Source organism: Rattus norvegicus, chromosome 1 (assembly GCF_036323735.1).
Source record: "Rattus norvegicus strain BN/NHsdMcwi chromosome 1, GRCr8, whole genome shotgun sequence".
Lineage (NCBI taxonomy): Eukaryota > Metazoa > Chordata > Mammalia > Rodentia > Muridae > Rattus > Rattus norvegicus.
This window is the reverse complement of record NC_086019.1, coordinates 246,885,689-246,908,920: the sequence shown is the minus strand read 5'-3', so window position 1 is coordinate 246,908,920 and position 23,232 is coordinate 246,885,689. Positions and strand designations below refer to the sequence as shown.

Genomic DNA, 23,232 nt, shown 5'->3' with positions numbered 1-23,232 from the left:
CAAAACCCTTGGGAGGAGAGAGCTCACCACCCAGAAAGGTGGGCACTCCAGAGACTGCAGGGCAGGAGGGAACACCAGTACATCCCACCTTGCCCACATTCCTGGCCCAAGAGGAAACTGTATAGGGCCTCTGGAAAAAGAAGGATAGGGGCACTCAACACTGAAGTCCAGACAGCATCCGGATCTGAAAAGTCCTGGTCAAACAGCTCCCAGTACCCAAAACCCTTGGGAGGGAGAGCTATACTTTCAGAGGGGCAGACATGCCTGGAAAGCCAGAGGAAACTACTCACTGCCCACAATTCTGACTCTGGAGGACAATGCCTGGCACCAACTGTGCCCCGTGTGCACAGGGTCCCAAGTGAAGGTGGGGCAGGACCTTCTGGTGGCTGCCCCCACTGAGAGCTGAAACCAGGTGTGAGAAGTGACACCAGGCTTGAGACCAGAGAAAAGATAAACTTTTCTGCTCACACTGACCTGCCTGGTAGACTCAGGAAACACACCCACAGGAACACGTGAAGACCAGTAGACAGGAAAGACTACACACCTGAAAGCAGAACACTCTGTTCCCATAACTGGCTGAAAGAGAACAGGAAAACAGGTCTACAGCACTCCTGACAAACAGGCCTACAGGACTGTCTAACCACTGTCAGAAATAGCAGAACAAGGTAACACCAGAGACAACGTGATGGCAAGAGGCAAACGCAGGTATCCAAGCAACAGAAATCAAGACTACATGGCATCATCGGAGCTCAATTCTCCCACCAAAGCAAACACTGAATATCCAAACACACCAGAAAAGCAAGATCTAAATTTAAAATCACATTTGATCATGATGATGGACAACTTCAAGAAAGACATGAAGAACTCCCTTAGAGAAATGCAGGAAAACACAAATAAACAAGCAGAAGCCTATAGAGGGGAAATGCAAAAGTCCCTGAAAGAATTACAGGAAAACACAATCAAACAGATGAAGGAAATAAAAATGGATATAGAAGCAATAAAGAAAACACAAAGGGAGACAACCCTGGATATAGAACACCAAAGGAAGAGAAAAGGAGCCATAGATACAAGTATCACCAACAGAATGCAAGAGATAGAAGAGATAATCTCAGGAGCAGAGATTCCATAAAAATAATCAACTCAACTGTCAAAGATAATGTAAAACAGAAAAAGCTACTGGTCCAAAACATACAGCAAATCCAGGACACAATGAGAAGATCAAACCTAAGGATAATAGGTATGGAAGAGAGTGAAGACTCCAAACAAAAAGGACCAGTAAATATCTTCAACAAAATCAAAATCATAGAAGAAAACTTCCCTAACCTAAAGCAAGAGATGCCCATAAACATACAAGAAGCCTACAGAATTCCAAATAGATTGGACCAGAAAAGAAACTCCTCCCATCACATAATAGTCTAAACAGCAAATGCACAAAACAAAGAAAGAATATTAAAAGCAGTAAGGGAAAAAGGTCAAATAGCATATAAAGGCAGACATATCAGAATTACACCAAACTTCTCACCAGAGACTGTGAAAGCCAGAAGATCCTGGATAGATGTCAAATACACCTTAAGAGAGAACAAAAGCCAGCCCAGGTTACTGTATCCAGCAAAACTCTCAATTAACATAGATGGAGAAACCAAGAAATTCCATGACAAAACCAAATTTACACAATATCTTTCTACAAATCCAGCCATACAAACAATAATAAATGGTAAAGCCCAACAGAAGGAGGCAAGCTATACCCTAGAAAAAGCAAGAAACTAATAGTTCTGCAACAAAACAAACAGAACACAAGCACAGAAGCATAATCTCACATCCAAACATGAATAAAACAGGAAGCAACAATCACTATAACTTAATATCTCTCAAAATCAATGGAGTCAATTCCTCAATAAAAAGACACAGATTAACACACTGGATATGCAATGATGACCAAACATTTTGCTGCCTACCAAAAACACACCTCAGAAACAATGATAGACACTACCTCAGAGTAAAAGGCTGGAAAACAACTTTCAAAGAAAATGGTCTGAAGAAGCAAGCTGGAGTAGCCATTCTAATATCGAATAAAATAGACTTTCAACCAAAAGTCATCAAAAAAGATAAGGAAGGACACTTCATATTCATCAAAGGAAAAATCCACCAAGATGAACTCTCAATCCGAAATTTCTATGCTCCAAATACAAGGGCACCTACATACATAAAAGAAACCTTACTAAAGCTCAAAACACACATTGCACCTCATGCAGTAATAGTAGGAGACTTCAACACCCCATTCTCATCAATGGACAGATCAGGGAAATAGAAATTAAACAGAGACATAGACAGACTAAGAGAAATCATGAACCAAATGGACTTAACAGGTGTGTATAGAACATTTTATCCTAAAACAAAAGGATATACCTTCTTCTCACCACCTCATGGTACTTTCTCCAAAATTGACCATATAATCTGTCATAAAAAGGCCTCAACAGATTCAGAAACATATAAATAATCCCATGTGTCCTATCAGACCACCACAGGCTAAAGCTGGTCTTCAATAACAATAAGGAAAGAATGCTCATTTATACATGGAAGTTGAAAATGCTTTACTCGATGATAACCTGGTCAAGGAAGAAATAAAGAAAAAAATTAAAGACGTCTTAGAATTTAATGAAAATGAAGATACAGCATACCCAAACTAATGGGACACAATGAAAGCTGTGCTAAGAGTAAAACTCATAGCTCTGCGTGCCTGCAGAAAGAAACAGGAGAGAGCATATATCAGCAGCTTGACAGCACACTTAAAAGCTCTAGAACAAAAAGAAGCAAATACACACAGGAGGAGTAGAAGGCAGGAAATAATCAAATTCTTCACTCCTTTAAAAAGGGAACAAGAATACCCTTGGCAGGGAACAGGGAGGCAAAGTTTAGAACAGAGGCTGAAGGAACGCCCATTCAGAACCTGCCCCACATGTGGCCCATACATATACAGCCACCCAATTAGACAAGATGGACGAAGGAAAGTAGTGCAGGCTGACAGGAACCAGATATAGATCTCTAACGAGAGACAAAGCCAGAATACATCAAATACATAGGCGACGGACAGCAGCAAACCAAGGAACTGAGAACGGGACCCCCATTGAAGGATTCAGAAGAAGGACTGAGAGAGCTTTAAGGGGCTTGAGACCCTATATGAATATCAATGCCAACCAAACACAGCTTTCAGGGACTAAGCCACTACCCAAAGACTATACATGGAATGACCCTGGGCTCCATCCTCATAGGTAGCAATAGATAATCTAGTAAGGGCACCAGTGGAAGGGGAAGCCCTTTGTCCTGCCAAGACTGAACCCCCAGTGAACAGGATTGTTGGGGGGGCGGTTATGTGGGGAGGATGAGAAGGGAAACACCCATATAGAAGGGGAGGAGGAGGGATTAGGGGGATGTTGGCCTGGAAACCTGGAAATGGAATAACAATTTTAATGTAAATAAGAAATACCCAATTTAATAAAGATGGAAAAAAATGTTAGGTAAAAAAAAAAAGACATAGACTAACAAACTGGATAAGTTAACAGGACCCAGCATTTTGCTCCATAAAAAAAACAAAGCACGGTGAGAAAAACAGACACTATCTCAGAGTAAAAGACTGGAAAATACATTTTCCAAGCAAATGGTCCCCACAAAAAAAGTTGTAGTAGCCATTCTAATATCGAATATGATCGATTTTCAAAGAAAAGTTATTAAAAAAGATAAGGAAGGACATTTCATATTCATCAAAGGAAAAATCCATCAAGCTGAACTCTCAATTCTAGACAACTATTATCCCAATGCAATGGCAACCACATTCATAAAAGAAACTTTACTAAAGATAAAAGAACAGAATGTACCTCAAACAATAATAGTTGGAGACTTCAACATTCCACTCTCACCAATGGATAGATCATGGAAACAGAAATTGAACAGAGATACAGTAAAAGGAACAGAAGTTATGAACCAAATGGTTTTAACAGATACCTATAGAACATTTCATGCTAAAACAAAAGAATATACTTTCTTCTCAGAACATCATAAGACTTTCTCCAAAATTGATCATATAATCAGTCCCAAAACAGGTCTCAACAAATATAAGAAGATTGAAATAGTCCCATGCATTCTATCAGATGACCATGGAATAAGGCTGTTCTTCAACAACAAAATCAACAGAAAGCACACATACACATGGAAGCTGAATACATTATACTCAATGATAACTTAGTCAAAGAAGAAATAAAGAAAATGAAGACTTTTTAGAACTCAATAGAAATGAAGTCACAACATGCCCAAATTTATGGGACACAATGAAAGTAGTGCTAAAAAGAAAACTTATAGCTGTGAGTGCCTCCAAAATGAAACAGGAGAGAACATACAGTAGCAGCTTGACAGCACACCTAAAAGTTCTAGAACAAAAAGAAACAAATACACCCAAGAGGAGTAATGACAGGAAACAATCGAATTCAGGGCTGAAATCAACCGAGTAGAAACAAAATCAACAAAACCAGGAGCTGGTTCTTTGAGAAACTCAACAAGATAGATAAACCCTTAGCCAGACTAATCAGAGAGCACAGAGAGTGTATCCAAATTAACATAATCAGAAATGAAGAGGGAGACAAACAACAGAAACCAAGAAAGTTGAAAAAAAATCAACAGATCCTATTACAAAAGTCTATACTCAACAAAATTGGAAAATCTGGAGGAAATGGAAAATATCCTGGACAGACACCAGTTAAATCAGAATCAGATAAACCATCTAAACACTCCCATAATCCCTAAAGAAATAGAAGCAGTCATTAAAAATATCTCCGGCTTGTTCTCTCTGTTCTTCTCTGCTCTTCCTTGTCTCTTTTCTCCCCATACTCCCTCCCCCTCCCCCATATGCCCATGGCTAGCCTTCTTTCCTCTTCTCTCTTCTTCTCTCATTAAACCTCTCCACATGGAAAAAATAGTCTCCCAATCAAAAAGAAGCCCCAAACCAGATCAGTTTAGTGCAGAATTCTATCAGACCATCAAAGAAGTCCTAATACTAATACTCTCAAATTATTCCATAAAATAGCAACAGAAGAAATACTATTCAATTCATTCCATGAAGCCACAATTACGTTTATAATTAAATGACAACAAAGACCCAACAAAGAAAGAGAAATTTGGACCAATTTCTCTTATGAATAATGATGCAAAAATACTCAATAAAATTCTCACAAATTGAATCGAAGAACACAACAAAATGATCATCCATCATGATCAAGTAGGCTTCATTCCAGGGACACAGGGATAGTTCAATATACAGAAATCCATTAATGTGATCCACTATAAAACAAACTCAAAAAAAAAATACTATATGATCCTTTCATTAACTGCTGAGAAAGCATTTGACAAAATTCAACACTCCATCATGATAAAAGTCTTGGAAAGATAAAGAATTCAAGGCCCATACCTGAACATAGTAAAAGTAATATACAGCCAATCAGTGGCCAACATCAAGAGAGAAATTTGAAGCCATGCCACTAAAATCAGTGACTAGACAAGGCTGCCTAATCTCTCCCTACCTATTTAATATAGCACTTGAAGTCCTACCCAGAGAAATTATACAACAAAAAGAAATCAAAGGGATGCAGATTAGAAAAGTAAATGTTAAAATATCAATATTTGCAGATGATATGATAATATATGTACGACTCCAAAAATTACACCAGAAACTGTTAAACATGATAAACAACTCCAACAAATTGGCCGGACAAAAGTTGACTCAAATAAAACAGTAGCCTTCCTCTGCTCAAAAGGATAAACAGGCTAAGAAAGAAATGAGGGAAGTGACAGCTTTCACAATAGTCACAAATAATACAAAATACCTGGGTGTGACTCTAACCAAGCAAGTGAAAGATCCTATGACAAAAAACTTCAAGTCTCTGAAGAAAGAAATTGAAGATCTCAGAAACTGAAAAGATCTCCCATGCTCATGGATTGGCAGGATTAATCTAGTAAAAACTGGCACCTTGCTAAAAGCAATCTACAGATTCAAAGCAATCCTCATCAAATTTCCAACTCAATTCTTCATGGAGTAAGAAAGAACAATTTGCAAATATATTTGGAATAACAAAAAAATAAACAAAACAAAAACAAAACCAGATAGCCTCTGCCACCTCCACTTTTCTGCTGGGACAGACTGCTAGCTAGACTCCTCCCCAGAAGAGGCTATACCCTGAGACATTCCAAAGGATCCACTGCATTTAACATTTTGTATGAACCCAGCCCCGAAGTCCCACAGATGCTGCTGGGGGCCATTGGATTTGGGGACTCACCATGGCCACAAAACCCAACACGCTTAATACCTATCCCCTTCTAGCTGGTCCTCCCCCCATCCTGGATATTTTTTATTTGCCTTCAAATGTTATTCTCTTTCGCTGTTTCCCATCTATAAGCCCCCTATCCCGCCCTCTCCCACTATAAGTGTGTTCCCCCTCTCCAGCCACCCCCTGCCCTCCTCCCTGCCCTGATACTCCCCTACACTTGGAGAAGGAGGGTTCAGCCTTGCAAGGACCAATGGCTTCTCCTTTCATTGTGCCCAACAAGACCATCCTCTGCTACATATAAAGCTGGAGCCATGGTTCGGTTCATGGGTAGTCTTTGAGTAGTGATTTTGTCCCTGGGAGCTCTGATTGGTTGGTATTGTTGTTCTAATGGGGCTGCCAGCCCCTTCAACTCTTTCCACCCTTTCTCTAACTCCTCCAACGCGGACCCCTTTCTCAGGTCAATGGTTTGCTTCTATCATTCACCTCTGTATTTGTCACGTTCTGACTGAGCTTCTCAGGAGACAGATATGCCAGGCTCCTGTCGGCATGCACTTCGTGGCTTCAGCAATACTGTCTACCATTCCTTCAGTCTCTGCTCCAAACTTTGTCTCCATATCTCCTCCTATGAATATTTTTAAGACAGACAGAAGCATCCAAACTTTGGTCTTCCTTCCTGAGCTTCATGTGGTCTGTGGATTGTATCATAGGTAATTTGAGCTTTTGGGCTAATATTCATTTATCAGTGAGTGCATACCCTGTGTGTTTTTTTGTGATTGGGTTACCTCACTCAGGATATTTTCTAGTTCCATTCATTTGCCTATGAATTTCATTAAGTCATTCTTTTGTTAAATGAGTAGTACTCCATTCTGTAAATGTACCACATTTTATGTATCCATTCCACTGTTCAAGGGCATCTGGGTTCTTTCCACCTTCTGGCTCTTATAAATAAGGTGGCTATGAACAGAGTAGACTATGTGTCCTTGTTGTATGTTTGAGCACCATTTGTGTATATGTCCAGGAGTGGAATAGCTGGGTCCTCAGTAAAATGTCCAATTTTTTGAGAAGGCTCCGCACTAATATCCAGAATGGTTTGACCAGCTTTCAATCCCATCAACAATGGAGGAGTGTTCCTCTTTCTCCACATCCTTGTCAGCATCTGTTGTCACTTGAGTTTTTGACCTTAGCCATTCTGACTGGTCTGAGGTAGAATCTCAGGCTTGTTTTGATTTGCATTTCCATGATGACAAAGGATGTTGAACATTTCCTTACGTATTTCTGAGTCATTAGATGTTCCTCAACAGCGAATATCTTGTTTAGCTCTGTACCCCATTTTTAATAGGGTAATTTGACTCTCTGGAGTCTAAATTCTTGAGATCTTTGTATATATTGAATATTAGCTGTCTATTGGATGTAGGATTGGTAAATATCATTTCCCAATATATTGGTTGCTGTTTTGTTCTAATGACAGTGTCTTTTGCCTTACAGAAGCTTTGCAGTATTATGAGGTCCCATTTGTCAATTCTTGATCTTAGAGCATAAGCCATTGGTGTTTTGTTCAGGATATTTTCCCCTATACCTATGTGTTCAAGGCTCTTCCCAAATTTTTCTTCTATTAGTTTGAGTGTATCTGGTTTTATGTGGATGTCCATAATCTACTTGGACTTAAGATTTGTATATGGAAAAAAGAATGGATCAATTAGTATTCTTCTACATTCTTACCTTCGATTGAACTAGCACCATTTGTTGAAAATGTTATTTTTTCCACTGTATGGTTTGAGCTCCTTTGTCAAATATCAAGTGATCATATGTGTGTGGGTTCATTTCTGGGTCTTCAATTCTATTCCACTGATCTACCTGTCTGTCTAAGAGCAGACATAAGACCAAATTTTCTGCTCCAAGTGACCCACCTAGAACCCTCAGGACAAACAAACCCAGGAGCACTCTGGGGCAAGACCCTACTTGTTTCAGCCTGCACCCAGAGATAAACAGTCCCACAGCTCTTTCTACCCAGATCTGGCTGGAAGAAAACAGGTCTACAGGAGGGTCAAGCCTCTGTCAGAAAGAGCAAGGCCAGCTAACACCAGAGACCACCTAATGGAGAGAAGCAAGGGCAGGAACCTAAGCAACAGAAAGCAAAAGTGCTTAGGATCATCAGAGCCCTGTTACTCCAACAAAGCAAATACTGGATATCCAAACACACCGAAATGGCAATATTTGGATTTAAAATCACATCTCATGATGATGATAGAGGACTTTAAGAAGGACATAAATAACTCCCTTTAAAAAAATTCAGAACAACACAGGTAAACATGTAGAAGCCAAGATGAAACACAAAAATCCCTTAAAAAATTACAGGAAAACACAAGAAAACAGGTGAAGGAATTGAACAAAACCCTCCAGGGTTTAAAAGGGTGAATAGAAACAATAAAAAAATCATGAAGAGAGACAACACTGGAGATTGAAAACTATGAAAGAGATCAGTAGTCATACACACAAGCATCACCAACAGAATACAAGAGATAGAAGAGAGAATCCCAGGGGCAGAAGATAACATAGAAAGCATTGACACAACCGTCAAAGATAATGTAAAATGAAGAAACCTCCTAATCCAAAACATTCAGAAAATCCAGGACACAATGAGAAGATCAAACCTAAAGGTAATAGGTATAGAAGAGAGCTAAGACTCCCAACATAAAGGCTAGTAAATATCTTCAACAAAATGATAGAATATAACTTCCCTAACCTAAAAAAAGAGATGCCCATAAACAAACAAGAAGCATACAGAACTTGAAATAAATTGGACCAGAAAAGAAATTCCTCCTGTCAGATGAAAGTCAAAATACCAAATATACAAAACAAAAGAAGAATATTAAAATCAGGAGGGGAAAAATGTCAAGTAACATATAAAGGCAGAACTATCAGAATTACATTAGACATTAACCAGTGACTATGAAAGCCAGAAGATCCTGGGCAGATATCATACAGACCCTAAGAGAACACAAATCCCAGCCCAGGCTACTGTATCTAACAAAACTCTCAATTAACATAGAACGAAAAACCAAGATATTTCATGATAAACCCATCAATAAACTAAATTCCCTAATAAAAACATAGACTAACAGACCAGATATGTAAAGAGGACCCAACATTTTGCTGCATAGAGAAAACACATCTCAAAGACAGTCACTACCTCAGACTAAAAGGCTGGAAAAAACTTTGCAAGCAAATGGTCTGAAGAAACAAGCTGGGGTAGTCATTTTTTTTAATATTGAATAAAATCAACTTTTAACCAAAAGTTATCAAGAAAGATGAGGAAAGACACTTCATCATCATCGAAGCACATATTTCACCCCACACAATAATAGCAGGAGATTTCAACACCTCACTCCCATTAATGTACAGATCATGGAAACAGAAACTAAACAGAGACATAGAGAAACTAACAGAAGTTATGAACCCAATGGATTTAACAGATATTTATAGAACATTTCATCCTAAAACAAAAGGATATACCTTCTTCTCAGCAACTCATGGTACCTTCTCCAAATTGACCATATAATCGGTCACAAAACAGGCCTCAACAAATACAAGGAGATTGAAATAATCCCATGCATCCTATCAGATCACCACAGACTAAAGCTGGTCTTCAATAACAACAATAAAGACAGAAAGCCAACATGTACTTGGATATTGAACAATGACCTACTCAACGATAACTTGATCAAGAAATAAAGAAAGAAATTAAAGACTTTTGAGAATTTAATGACAATGAAGGCACAACATACGCAAACTTATGGGACACAATGAAAGTATGGCTAAGAGGAAAACTCATAGCTCTGACTGCCTCCAAAAAGAAACAGGAGAGATCATACATTAGCAACTTGACAGCAAATGTAAAAGCTCTAGAACAAAAAGAAGCAAATGCAAGAGGAGTAGAAGGCAGGAAATACTCAAACTCAGGGCTGAAACTGACCAAGTAGAAACAAAAAGGACTACATAAAGAGTAAACAAAGGGGCTGGGGATTTAGCTCAGTGGTAGAGCGCTTACCTAGGAAGCGCAAGGCCCTGGGTTCGGTCCCCAGCTCCAAAAAAAAAAAAAAAGAAAAAAAAAAAGAGTAAACAAAACCAGGAGCTGGTTCTTTGAGAAAATCAACAAGAGAGATAAATCCATAGCCAGACTAACCAGAGGGTGTATCCAAATTACCCAAATCAGAAATAAACAGGGAGAAATAATCTTAGAAAGGACTGAAAGAGCTTGAAGGGGCTCGAAACCCCATATGAACAACAATGTCAACCAACCAGAGCTTCCAGGACTAAGCTACTCTCCAAAGACTATACATATACTGACCCTGGGTTCCAACCTCATAGGTAGCAATGAACAGCCTAGTAAGAGCACCAGTGGGAGGGGAAGTCCTTGGTCCTGCCAAGACTGAACCCCCAGTGAACGTGAGAGTTTGGGGGAAGGGTGGTAATGGGGGGAGGACGGGGAGGGGAACACCCATACAGAAGGGGAGGGGGAGGGGATAGGGGGATGTTGGCCTGGAAACCCGGAAGGGGAATAACAATCAAAATGTAAATAAGAAATACTCAAATTAATAAGGAGCCCAGGGTCAGTCCATGTATAGTCTTTGGGTTGTGGCTTAGTCCCTGGAAGTTCTGGTTGGTTGGCACTGTTGTTCATATGGGGTCTCAAGCCCCTTCAAGCTCTTTCAGTCCTTTCTAAACAGATACCAAGTAACAAAGTTAAATAAGGATCAGATAAACCATCTAAGCAATCCTATAAATCCTAAAAAAAAAAAAAAAAAAAAAAGAAGCAGTTCTTAAAAGTTTCCCAACAAAAAAGAGCCCAGGACCAGATGGGTTTAGAGCAGAATTCTATCCGACCTTCATAGAAGACCTCGTACCAATACTGTCCAAAGTATCCTCGAACTAAAAACAGAAGGAGCACTACTAAATTCCTTTTATGAAGCCACAATTAGGCTTATACCTAAACCACACAAAGAAAGAGTACTTCAGACCAATTTCCTTTATGAATATTGATGCAAAAAAATCTTCAAAACACTTCTCACAACCAAATCCAAGAACACATCAAAGTGATCATCCATCATGATCAGGTAGGCTTCATCCCAGGAATGCAGAGATAGTTCAATATATGGAATTCCATCAATGTAATTCCCCATGTAAATAAAATCAAAGGAAAAAAACACATGTTCATTTCATTAGATGTTGAGAAAGCATTTGACAAAATTCAACACCCCTTCATGATAAAAGTCCTGGAAAGAATAGGAATTCAAGGCCCATACCTAAACATAGTAAATGCAATGTAGAGCAAACCAGTAGTCAACATTAATCTAAATGGAGAGAAACTTGAAGAAATCCCACTAATATAGGGGACTAGGAAAGGCTGCCCACTCCCTTCCTACTTATTCAATATAGTACTTGAAATCCTAGCCAGAGGAAACAGACAACAAAAAGGAGTCAAAGGGATACAAATTGCAAAGGTAGAAGTCAAAATGTCACTGTTGGCAGATGCTATGATAGTTCACTTAAATGACTCCAAAAGTTCGACCAGAGAATGACTAAGCCTGATAAACCACTAAAGCAAAGTGGCTTTATTTAAAATTAACTTAAATAAATTAGTAGCCTTCCTCTACTCAAAGGATAAACGGGCAGAGAAATAAATTAGGGAAATGACACCATTCAGTATAGTCATAAATAAAAAAAAAATACCTCGCTGTGACTCTAATGAAGCAATTACCCTAGATGCCTAGAACAAATGAAACTCAAGACGGATGATCAAAATGTGAATGCTTCACTCCTTCTTTAAAAGGGGAACAAGAATACACTTGGCAGGGAAGAGAGAGGCAAAGATTAAAACAGAGACTGAAGGAACACCCATTCAGAGCCTGCCCCACATGTGGCCCATACATATACAGCCACCCAATTAGACAAGATGGATGAAGCAAAGAAGTGCAGACCGACAGGAGCTGGATGTAGATCGCTCTTGAGAGACACAGCCAGAATACAGCAAATACAGAGGCGAATGCCAGCAGCAAACCACTGAACTGAGAATAGGACCCCCGTTGAAGGAATCAGAGAAAGAACTGGAAGAGCTTGAAGGGGCTCGAGACCCCATATGTACAACAATGCCAAGCAACCAGAGCTTCCAGGGACTAAGCCACTACCTAAAGACTATACATGGACTGACCCTGGACTCTGACCTCATAGGTAGCAATGAATATCCTAGTAAGAGCACCAGTGGAAGGGGAAGCCCTGGGTCCTGCTAAGACTGAACCCCCAGTGAACTAGACTGGTGGGGGGAGGGCGGCAATGGGGGGAGGGTTGGGAGGGGAACACCCATAAGGAAGGGGAGGTGGGAGGGGGATGTTTGCGCGGATACCGGGAAAGGGAATAACACTCGAAATGTATATAAGAAATACTCAAGTTAATAAAAAAAAAGAAAGTAGTCTGTTGCAGTAAACAAATATATAATAGGAGTGGAAATCTGAAGACTGCTTTGAAAAAAAATAAAAATGAAGCAAGTCAAATATCTGTATGACAAGAATTTCATATCTCTGAGGAAAGAAACTGATGAAGATCTCAGAAGATGCAAAGACTTCTAATGCTCAAGGAATGCAGGATTAATATACGAAAATGGCCATTTTGCAAAAAGCAATCTATAAATTCAATACAATCCCCATCAAAATTCCAACTCAATTCATCATAGAGTTAGAAAGAGCAATTTGCAAAATTCATTTGAAATAACCAAAAACCTAGAATAGCAAAAACTATCTACAACAATAAAAGAAATTCTGGGAGAATCACCATCCCTGACCTCAAGCAGTATTACATAGCAATAGTGATAAAAAAATAACTGTATGGTATAGGTACAGATAAAGGCAGGTAGATCGGTGGAATAGAATTAAAGACCCAGAAAGAAACCCACACACCTATAGTCACATGATATTTGACAAAAGAGCTAAAACTGTCCAGCGGAAAAAAGATAGCAGTTTCAACAACTGGTACTGAAGGTCAGCATGTAGAAGAATGTAAATCAACCCATTCTTACTGACTTGTATGAAGCTTAAGTCCAAATGGATAAAGGACGTCAACCTCAAGCCAGATACACTCGAACTAATAGAAGAAAAATTGGGGCACATGGGCACTGGGGAAAATTTCCTGAACAAAAAAACCAATGACTTATGCTCTAAGATTAAGAATCAACAAATAGGACCTCATACAACTACCAAGCTTCTGTAAGGCAAATGACACTGTCATTAGGAACCAATAGATTAGGAAAAGATCTTTACCAATAATGCATCCAATAGAAGGATAATTTCCAATATATACAAATAACTTAAGAAGTTATACTCCAGAGAGCCAAATAACCCTATTAAAATGGGGAACAGAGCTAAACAAGGTATTCTCAGCTGAGGAATATTGAATGACTAAGAAGTAATTAAAAAATATTCAACATCCTTAGTCATCATGGAAATGCAAATCAAAATATCCCTGAGATTCCACCTCACACCAGTCAGAAAGGCTAAAATCAAAACTCAGGTGACAACAGATGCTGGAGAGGATATGGAGAAAGAAGAACACTGTTGGTGGGATTGCAAACTAGTACAATCTCTGGAAATCAGTCTGGAGTTTCCTCAGAATATTGCACATTGTACTGCCTGAGGACCCAGCTATACCACACTGTTTATATCCCCAAATGAAGCTCCAAACTACCACAATGACACAGGCTCCACTATGTTTGTACCAGTCAAATTTATAATAGCCAGAACCTGGAAAGAACCCTAATGTGATAAATAACTTCAGCAATGTGGCCGGATATAAAATTAACTAAAATAAATTAGTAGCCTTCCTTTATGCAAATGATAAATGGACTGGAGGAAAAAGGGACACAACTCCCTTCACAAAAGCCACAGATAATATTAGATATCTTGGTGTTACTCTAACCAAACAACTGAAATATCATTATGATAAGAACTCAAGAAAGAAATGAAAGAAGACCTCAGAAATCTCAGAGATCTCAGAAATCTCCCATGCTCATGGATTGGCAGAATTAACATAGTAAAAATGGCCACCCTACCAAAGGCAATCTACAGATTTAATGCAGTCCACATCAAAATCCCAACATACTTCTTCAAACACATGGAAAAAGCAATTATCAAATTCATCTGAAAAGTCAAAAATCCAACAGTAGCCAAAAAATAATTCTTAACAATAAAAGAACTGCTGGGTGAATCACCATCTCTGACCTCAAGCTCTGCTACAAGGCAGTAGTGATAAAAAAAGTGCATGGTATTGGTACAGAGACGCAAAGGTTAATCAATGGAATAAAATTGAAGACCCAGAAATAAAACCACACACTTACATACACTTGATATTTGACAAAGAAACTAAAAATATACAATGGGGGGGAAGCATCTTCAGTAAATGGTGCTGATCTAACTGGCAGTTTGTATGCTAAAAAATGAAAATAGACCCATATTTTTCACTATACACAAAGGTCAAGTGCAAGTGGATGAAGGACCTCAACATAAAACTAGACACACTGAATCAAATAGAAGAGAAAGTGGGAAAGACCCTTGAAATTACTTTCACAGGGGGAAATTACTAAACAGAACTCCAATGTCTCACCCTAAGATCAAGAAACTGGAAATTTCTGTAAGGCAAAGGGCATACTCAATAAGACAAGTCAACATCCTACAGATTGGGAAAACATCTTCACTAACCCCATATCTGGTAAGGGGCTAATATCCAAAACACATAAAGAACTCAAGGAGCTAACCAACAAAAAAACATATAACCCAATAAAAAATGGGGTACAAAACTAAACTGACAATTCACAACAGAAGAATCTTGAATGGCAGAGAAGCACCTAGAGAAATGTTCAAAGTCCTTAGTGAAAAGAGAAATGTAAATCAAAATGACCTTGTTATTCTACTTTACACCAGTCAGTAGGCTTAGGCCAAACCCTACAGTTCCTTGTCTCTTCTTTTGGTTTTCTATATCCAGGGTTGTTTCCATGTGTTCTTTATTTTTTTTAATAACTTGAGTATTTCTTATATACATTTCAAGTGTTATTCCCTTTCCCGGTTTCCGGGCAAACATCCCCCTACCCCCTCCCCTTCCTTATGGGTGTTCCCCTCCCAACTCTCCCCCCATTGCCGCCCTCCCCCCATAGTCTAGTTCACTGGGAGTTCAGTCTTAGCAGGACCCAGGGCTTCCCCTTCCACTGGTGCTCTTACTAGGATATTCATTGCTACCTATGGGGTCAGAGTCCAGGGTCAGTCCATGTATAGTCTTTAGGTAGTGGCTTAGTCCCTGGAAGCTCTGGTTGCTTGGCATTGTTGTACTTTTGGGGTCTCGAGCCCCTTCAAGCTCTTCGAGTTCTTTCTCTGATTCCTTCAACGGGGGTCCTATTCTCAGTTCAGTGGTTTGCTGCTGGCATTCGCCTCTGTATTTGCTGTATTCTGGCTGTGTCTCTCAGGAGCGATCTACATCCGGCTCCTGTCGGTCAGCACTTCTTTGCTTCATCCATCTTGTCTAATTGGGTGGCTGTATATGTATGGGCCACATGTGGGGCAGGCTCTGAATGGGTGTTCCTTCAGTCTCGGTTTTAATCTTTGCTTCTCCCTTCCCTGCCAAGGGTATTCTTTTTCCTCATTTAAAGAAGGAGTGAAGCATTCACATTTTGATCATCCGTCTTGAGTTTCATTTGTTCTAGGGATCTAGGGTAATTCAAGAATTTGGGCTAATAGCCACTTATCAATGAGTGCATACCATGTATGTCTTTCTGTGATTGGGTTAGCTCACTCAGGATGATATTTTCCAGTTCCAACCATTTGCCTACGAATTTCATAAACTCGTTGTTTTTGATAGCTGAGTAATATTCCATTGTGTAGATGTACCACATTTTCTGTATACATTCCTCTGTTGAAGGGCATCTGGGTTCTTTCCAGTTTCTGGCTATCATAAATAAGGCTGCGATGAACATAGTGGAGCACGTGTCTCTTTTATATGTTGAGGCATCTTTTGGGTATATGCCCAAGAGAGGTATAGCTGGATCCTCAGGCAGTTCAATGTCCAATTTTCTGAGGAACCTCCCGACTGATTTCCAGAATGGTTTTACCAGTCTGCAATCCCACCAACAATGGAGGAGTGTTCCTCTTTCTCCACATCCTCGCCAGCATCTGCTGTCACCTGAGTTTTTGATGTTAGCCATTCTCACTGGTGTGAGGTGAAATCTCAGGGTTGTTTTGATTTGCATTTCCCTTATGACTAAAGATGTTGAACGTTTCTTTAGGTGTTTCTCAGCCATTTGGCATTCCTCAGCTGTGAATTCTTTGTTTAGCTCTGAACCCCATTTTTAATAGGGTTATTTGTTTCCCTGCGGTCTAACTTCTTGAGTTCTTTGTATATTTTGGATATAAGGCCTCTATCTGTTGTAGGATTGGTAAAGATCTTTTCACAATCTGTTGGTTGCCGTTTTGTCCTAACCACAGAGTCCTTTGCCTTACAGAAGCTTTGCAGTTTTATGAGATCCCATTTGTCGATTCTTGATCTTAGAGCATAAGCCATTGGTGTTTTGTTCAGGAAATTTTTTCCAGTGCCCATGTGTTCCAGATGCTTCCCTAGTTTTTCTTCTATTAGTTTGAGTGTATCTGGTTTGATCTGGAGGTCCTTGATCCACTTGGACTTAAGCTTTGTACAGGGTGATAAGGATGGATCGATCTGCATTCTTCTACATGTTGCCCTCCAGTTGAACCAGCACCATTTGCTGAAAATGCTATCTTTTTTCCATTGGATGGTTTTGGCTCCTTTGTCAAAAATCAAGTGACCATAGGTGTGTGGTTTCATTTCTGGGTCTACAATTCTATTCCATTGGTCTATCTGTCTGTCTCTGTACCAATACCATGCAGTTTGTATCACTATTGCTCTGTAATACTGCTTGAGTTCAGGGATAGTGATTCCCCCTGAAGTCCTTTTATTGTTGAGGATAGCTTTAGCTATCCTGGGTTTTTTGTTATTCCAGATGAATTTGCAAATTGTTCTGTCTAACTCTTTGAAGAATTGGATTGGTATTTTGATGGGGATTGCATTGAATCTGTAGATTGCTTTTGGTAAAATGGCCATTTTTACTATATTAATCCTGCCAATCCATGAGCATGGGAGATCTTTCCATCTTCTGAGGTCTTCTTCAATTTCTTTCCTCAGTGTCTTGAAGTTCTTATTGTACAGATCTTTTACTGGCTTGGTTAAAGTCACACCGAGGTACTTTATATTATTTGGGTCTATTATGAAGGGTGTCGTTTCCCTAATTTCTTTCTTGGCTTGTTTCTCTTTTGTATAGAGGAAGGCAACTGATTTATTTGAGTTAATTTTATACCCAGCCACTTTGCTGAAGTTGTTTATCAGCTTTAGTAGTTCTCTGGTGGAACTTTTGGGATCACTTAAATATACTATCATGTCATCTGCAAATAGTGATATTTTGACCTCTTCTTTTCCGATCTGTATCCCCTTGATCTCCTTTTGTTGTCTGATTGCTCTGGCTAGAACTTCAAGAACTATATTGAATAAGTAGGGAGAGAGTGGGCAGCCTTGTCTAGGCCCTGATTTTAGTGGGATTGCTTCAAGTTTCTCTCCATATAGTTTAATGTTAGCAACTGGTTTGCTGTATATGGCTTTTACTATGTTTAGGTATGGGCCTTGAATTCCTATTCTTTCCAGGACTTTTATCATGAAGGGGTATTGAATTTTGTCAAATGCTTTCTCAGCATCTAATGAAATGATCATGTGGTTCTGTTCTTTCAGTTTGTTTATATAATGGATCACTTTGATGGTTTTCCGTATATTAAACCATCCCTGCATGCCTGGGATGAAGCCTACTTGATCATGGTGGATGATTGTTTTGATGTGCTCTTGAATTCGGTTTGCCAGAATTTTATTGAGTATTTTTGCGTCGATATTCATACGGGAAATTGGTCTGAAGTTCTCTTTCTTTGTTGTGTCTTTGTGTGGTTTACGTATAAGAGTAATTGTGGCTTCGTAGAAGGAATTCGGTAGGGCTCCATGTGTTTCAATTTTGTGGAATAGTTTGCATAATATTGGTATGAGGTCTTCTATGAAGGTTTGATAGAATTCTGCACTAAACCCGTCTGGACCTGGGCTCTTTTTGGTTGGGAGACCTTTAATGACTGCTTCTATTTCCTTAGGAGTTATTTGGTTGTTTAACTGGTTTATCTGTTCCTGATTTAACTTCGATACCTGGTATCTGTCTAGGAAATTGTCCATTTCCTGAAGATTTTCAAGTTTTGTAGAATATAGGTTTTTATAGTAAGATCTGATGATTTTTTGAATTTCCTCTGAATCTGTAGTTATGTCTCCCTTTTCATTTCTGATTTTGTTAATTTGGACACACTCTCTGTGTCCTCGCGTTAGTCTGGCTAACGGTTTATCTATCTTTTTGATTTTCTCAAAGAACCAACTTTTGGTTCTGTTGATTCTTTCTATGGTCCTTTTTGTTTCTACTTGGTTGATTTCAGCTCTGAGTTTGATTATTTCCTGCCTTCTACTCCTCCTGGGTGTATTTGCTTCTTTTTGTTCTAGAGCTTTTAGGTGTGCTGTCAAGCTGCTGACATGTGCTCTTTCCTGTTTCTTTCTGCAGGCATTCAGCACTATGTGTTTTCCTCTTAGCACAGCTTTCATTGTGTCCCATAAGTTTGGGTATGTTGTACCTCCATTTTCATTGAATTCTAAAAAGTTTTTAATTTCTTTCTTTATTTCTTCCTTGACCAGGTTATCATTGAGTAGAGCATTGTTAAATTTCCACGTATATGTGGGCATTCTTCCCTTATTGATATTGAAGACCACATTTAGGCCGTGGTGGTCCGATAGCATGCATGGGATTATTTCTATCTTTCTGTACCTGTTGAGGCCCGTTTTTTGACCAATTATATGGTCAATTTTGGAGAAAGTACCTTGAGGAGCTGAGAAGAAGGCATATCCTTTTCCTTTAGGATAGAATGTTCTATAAATATCCGTTAAGTCCATTTGGCTCATGACTTCTCTTAGTCTGTCGACATCACTGTTTAATTTCTGTTTCCATGATCTGTCCATTGATGAGATTGGGGTGCTGAAATCTCCCACTATTATTGTGTGAGGTGCAATGTGTGTTTTGAGCTTTAGTAAGGTTTCTTTTACGTATGTAGGTGCCCTTGTATTTGGGGCATAGATATTTAGGATTGAGAGTTCATCTTGGTGGATTTTTCCTTTGATGAATATGAAGTGTCCTTCCTTATCTTTTTTGATGACTTTTAGTTGGAAATTGATTTTATTTGATATTAGAATGGCTACTCCAGCTTGCTTCTTCTGACCATTTGCTTGGAAATTTGTTTTCCAGCTTTCACTCTGAGGTAGTGTCTGTCTTTGTCTCTGAGGTGTGTTTCCTGTAGGCAGCAGAATGCAGGGTCCTCGTTGTGTATCCAGTTTGTTAATCTATGTCTTTTTATTGGGGAGTTGAGGCCATTGATATTGAGGGATATTAAGGAATAGTGATTATTGCTTCCTGTTATATTCATATTTGGATGTGAGGTTATGTTTGTGTGCTTTCATTCTCTTTGTTTTGTTGCCATGATGATTAGTTTCTTGCTTCTTCTAGGGTATAGCTTGCCTCCTTATGTTGGGCTTTACCATTTATTATCCTTTGTAGTTCTGGATTTGTAGAAAGATATTGTGTAAACTTGGTTTTGTCATGGAATATCTTGGTTTCTCCGTCAATGTTAATTGAGAGTTTTGCTGGATACAGTAACCTGGGCTGGCATTTGTGTTCTCTTAGGGTCTGTATGACATCAGTCCAGGATCTTCTGGCCTTCATAGTTTCTGGCGAGAAGTCTGGTGTGATTCTGATAGGTCTGCCTTTATATGTTACTTGACCTTTTTCCCCTACTGCTTTTAATATTCTTTCTTTATTTTGTGCGTTTGGTGTTTTGACAATTATGTGACGGGAAGTGTTTCTTTTCTGGTCCAATCTATGTGGAGTTCTGTAGGCTTCTTGTATGTCTATGGGTATCTCTTTTTTTAGGTTAGGGAAGTTTTCTTCTATGATTTTGTTGAAGATATTTACTGGTCCTTTGAGCTGGGAGTCTTCACTCTCTTCTATACCTATTATCCTTAGGTTTGATCTTCTCATTGAGTCCTGGATTTCCTGTATGTTTTGGACCAGTAGCTTTTTCCGCTTTACATTATCTTTGACAGTTGAGTCAATGATTTCTATGGAATCTTCTGCTCCTGAGATTCTCTCTTCCATCTCTTGTATTCTGTTGGTGAAGCTCGTATCTACAGCTCCTTGTCTCTTCTTTTGGTTTTCTATATCCAGGGTTGTTTCCATGTGTTCTTTCTTGATTGCTTCTATTTCCATTTTTAATTCCTTCAACTGTTTGATTGTGTTTTCCTGGAATTCTTTCAGGGATTTTTGTGTCTCCTCTCTATGGGCTTCTACTTGTTTATTTATGTTTTCCTGGAATTCTTTCAGGCATTTTTGCGATTCCTCTCTGTAGGCTTCTACTTGTTCTCTAAGGGAGTTCTTCACGTCTTTCTTGAAGTCCTCCAGCATCATGATCAAAAGTGATTTTGAAACTAGATCTTGCTTTTCTGGTGTGTTTGGATATTCCATGTTTGTTTTGATGGGGGAATTGGGCTCCAATGGTGCCATGTAGTCTTGGTTTCTGTTGCTTGGGTTCCTGTGCTTGCCTCTCGCCATCAGATTATCTCTAGTGTTACTTTGTTCTGCTATTTCTGACAGTGGCTAGACTGTCCTATAAGCCTGTGTGTCAGGAGTGCTGTAGACCTGTTTTCCTCTCTTTCAGTGAGTTATGGGGACAGAGTGTTCTGCTTTCAGGCGTGTAGTTTTTCCTCTCTACAGGTCTTCAACTGTTCCTGTGGGCCTGTGTCTTGAGATCACCAGGCAGCTTTCTTGCAGCAGAAAATTTGGTCTTATCTGTGGTCCCGAGGCTCAAGTTCGCTCGTGGGGTGCTGCCCACGGGCTCTCTGCAGTGGCAGCAACCAGGAAGACCTGTGCCGTCCCTTCCGGGAGTTTCAGTGCACCAGGGTTCCAGATGGTCTTTGGCTTTTTCCTCTGGCTTCCGAGATGTATGTGCAGAGAGCAGTCTCTTCTGGTTTCCCAGGCTTGTCTGCCTCTCTGAAGGTTTAGCTCTCCCTCCCACGGGATTTGGGTGCAGAGAACTGTTTATCTGGTCTGTTTCCTTCACGTTCCGGTGGTGTCTCAGGCAGGGATCCTGCCGCTCCTGGGCCCTCCCCCAAGGGAGCCCAGAGGCCTTATACAGTTTCCTCTTGGGCCAGGGATGTGGGCAGGGGTGAGCAGTGTTGGTGGTCTCTTCCGCTCTGCAGCCTCAGGAGTGCCCACCTGACCAGGCAGTTGGGTCTCTCTCTCATGGGGTCTGGGAGCAGAGAGCTGCTGCGGGCCAGGATCCTCGGGTCCATGTGTTCTTTCTTGATTGCTTCTATTTCCATTTTTAGTTCCTTCAACTGTTTGATTGTGTTTTCCTGCACCTGAATTCAAGGAGAACTTAGAATCTCTACATTTTCATTTAAGGTTCTATTAGGGCAAGAAATTCCTGATCTTTATAATTAAAATGATTCTGGAAAACAATGGAGCAGATGACATTGCAAGGAGCACAGCCCAGGATGAAGGTGGGATCACAGGGTACACCTAAAGGATTGGGAACAATTATAAAATGATACTGAAATACATATGTATTTCATATGTACACAAAATGATGATATGCACAAAATGATGTCTCTTAGCAGATAAAGAAACTGATGATAATTTAAGCAAGTCTTATCCACATATGTCCTGAAAGACATAACTGTATGGACTACACCTGTGCACCATTTTTACGTTTATTTAAGTTCATTGACCTGGCCTGCTATCTAAGTCATGAATTTAAGTATGCTCAGTTCTATTTTCATACCTCTATTGGCTGGCCTTTCAAACAAGGTGTCTGCTCTTTTGCAAAGAGGAAAAAGACTGCAAATCTTTAGCAATCCAAAGCTAGAAGTTAGACATATCTGTTTGTCAAGGCTCTAAACAACACAGTACAAAGATGAATGGGGGTGGAAGGCAATGTGGATCTGGGAACATTTTGGGGATGAGTATGATCAAAATGCACCGTACAAACTTCTCAAAGAACTAATAAAAATGAAAGAGAAAAAACATCCCCCTCCAAAAAGTGGGGGGGATATGGAATCCTAGAAACATTTATATGTAGCAGTTAAAAGATTCATGTCTTTAGCCAGTAGAATATAGTAAATAAAGATTGTCAAGTTCATGTATTGGGAAAACTAACATGAAAATGAAAGGCATCTATGTTATGTGACATGAAAATTATATAAATAGGTATTAAATATAAAACTGATTTCTTAGACCAAAATTAAGATGAGAGCCTTTATTTGATGACAACCTTTATTTGAAAGATGTCCCCAAAAGGAAAGAAAACAAAAGTAATAAATAGATAAAATTTTAATTATTTCTTTTATTTCAAAAACTCCTTATAATTTCCCCCCATTTAAAGGGAACTAGATGTCTAAGTTGCTGAATACTGATTATCATTGTGACAGGCTTTCATATCACAAGGAAGAGGAGCTTCTAGACATACCAGTGGAGTGGGAAGACCCATCCAATTGATTAGCACCATTCCATAGGCTTAGGTCCTGGACTTCATAAATTGAAGGGAGTTGGCTAAGCAGGCCCACTTTTTCATGATTATACTTCATATTTATTTATATTTTATAAATTGTTTTATTTATTTACATTCCAAATGTTGCCCCGTCCTGTCCCACTCTCAAAGTTCTTTACTCCATCCCTCCTCTTTGCCCATAAGAGTTTGCT

At 39.4% G+C, this 23,232-nt stretch overlaps 1 protein-coding gene across 6 annotated transcripts in view; it reads right to left on the bottom strand.

The window, feature by feature from the left end:
- Positions 1-23,232, bottom strand: part of LOC134484003 (cytochrome P450 2C7-like) — a 301,184-nt gene that overhangs the window by 144,713 nt on the left and 133,239 nt on the right. The window contains exon 6 of one of the 6 annotated variants that reach the window (XM_063280367.1): positions 7,637-7,660. The exons of the other annotated variants lie outside the window; for them this stretch is intronic. Within the exon in view, the coding sequence (XP_063136437.1) occupies positions 7,637-7,660 (24 nt within the window). The remainder of the gene's footprint in view (positions 1-7,636; positions 7,661-23,232) is intronic. 6 annotated transcript variants of the gene reach the window in all.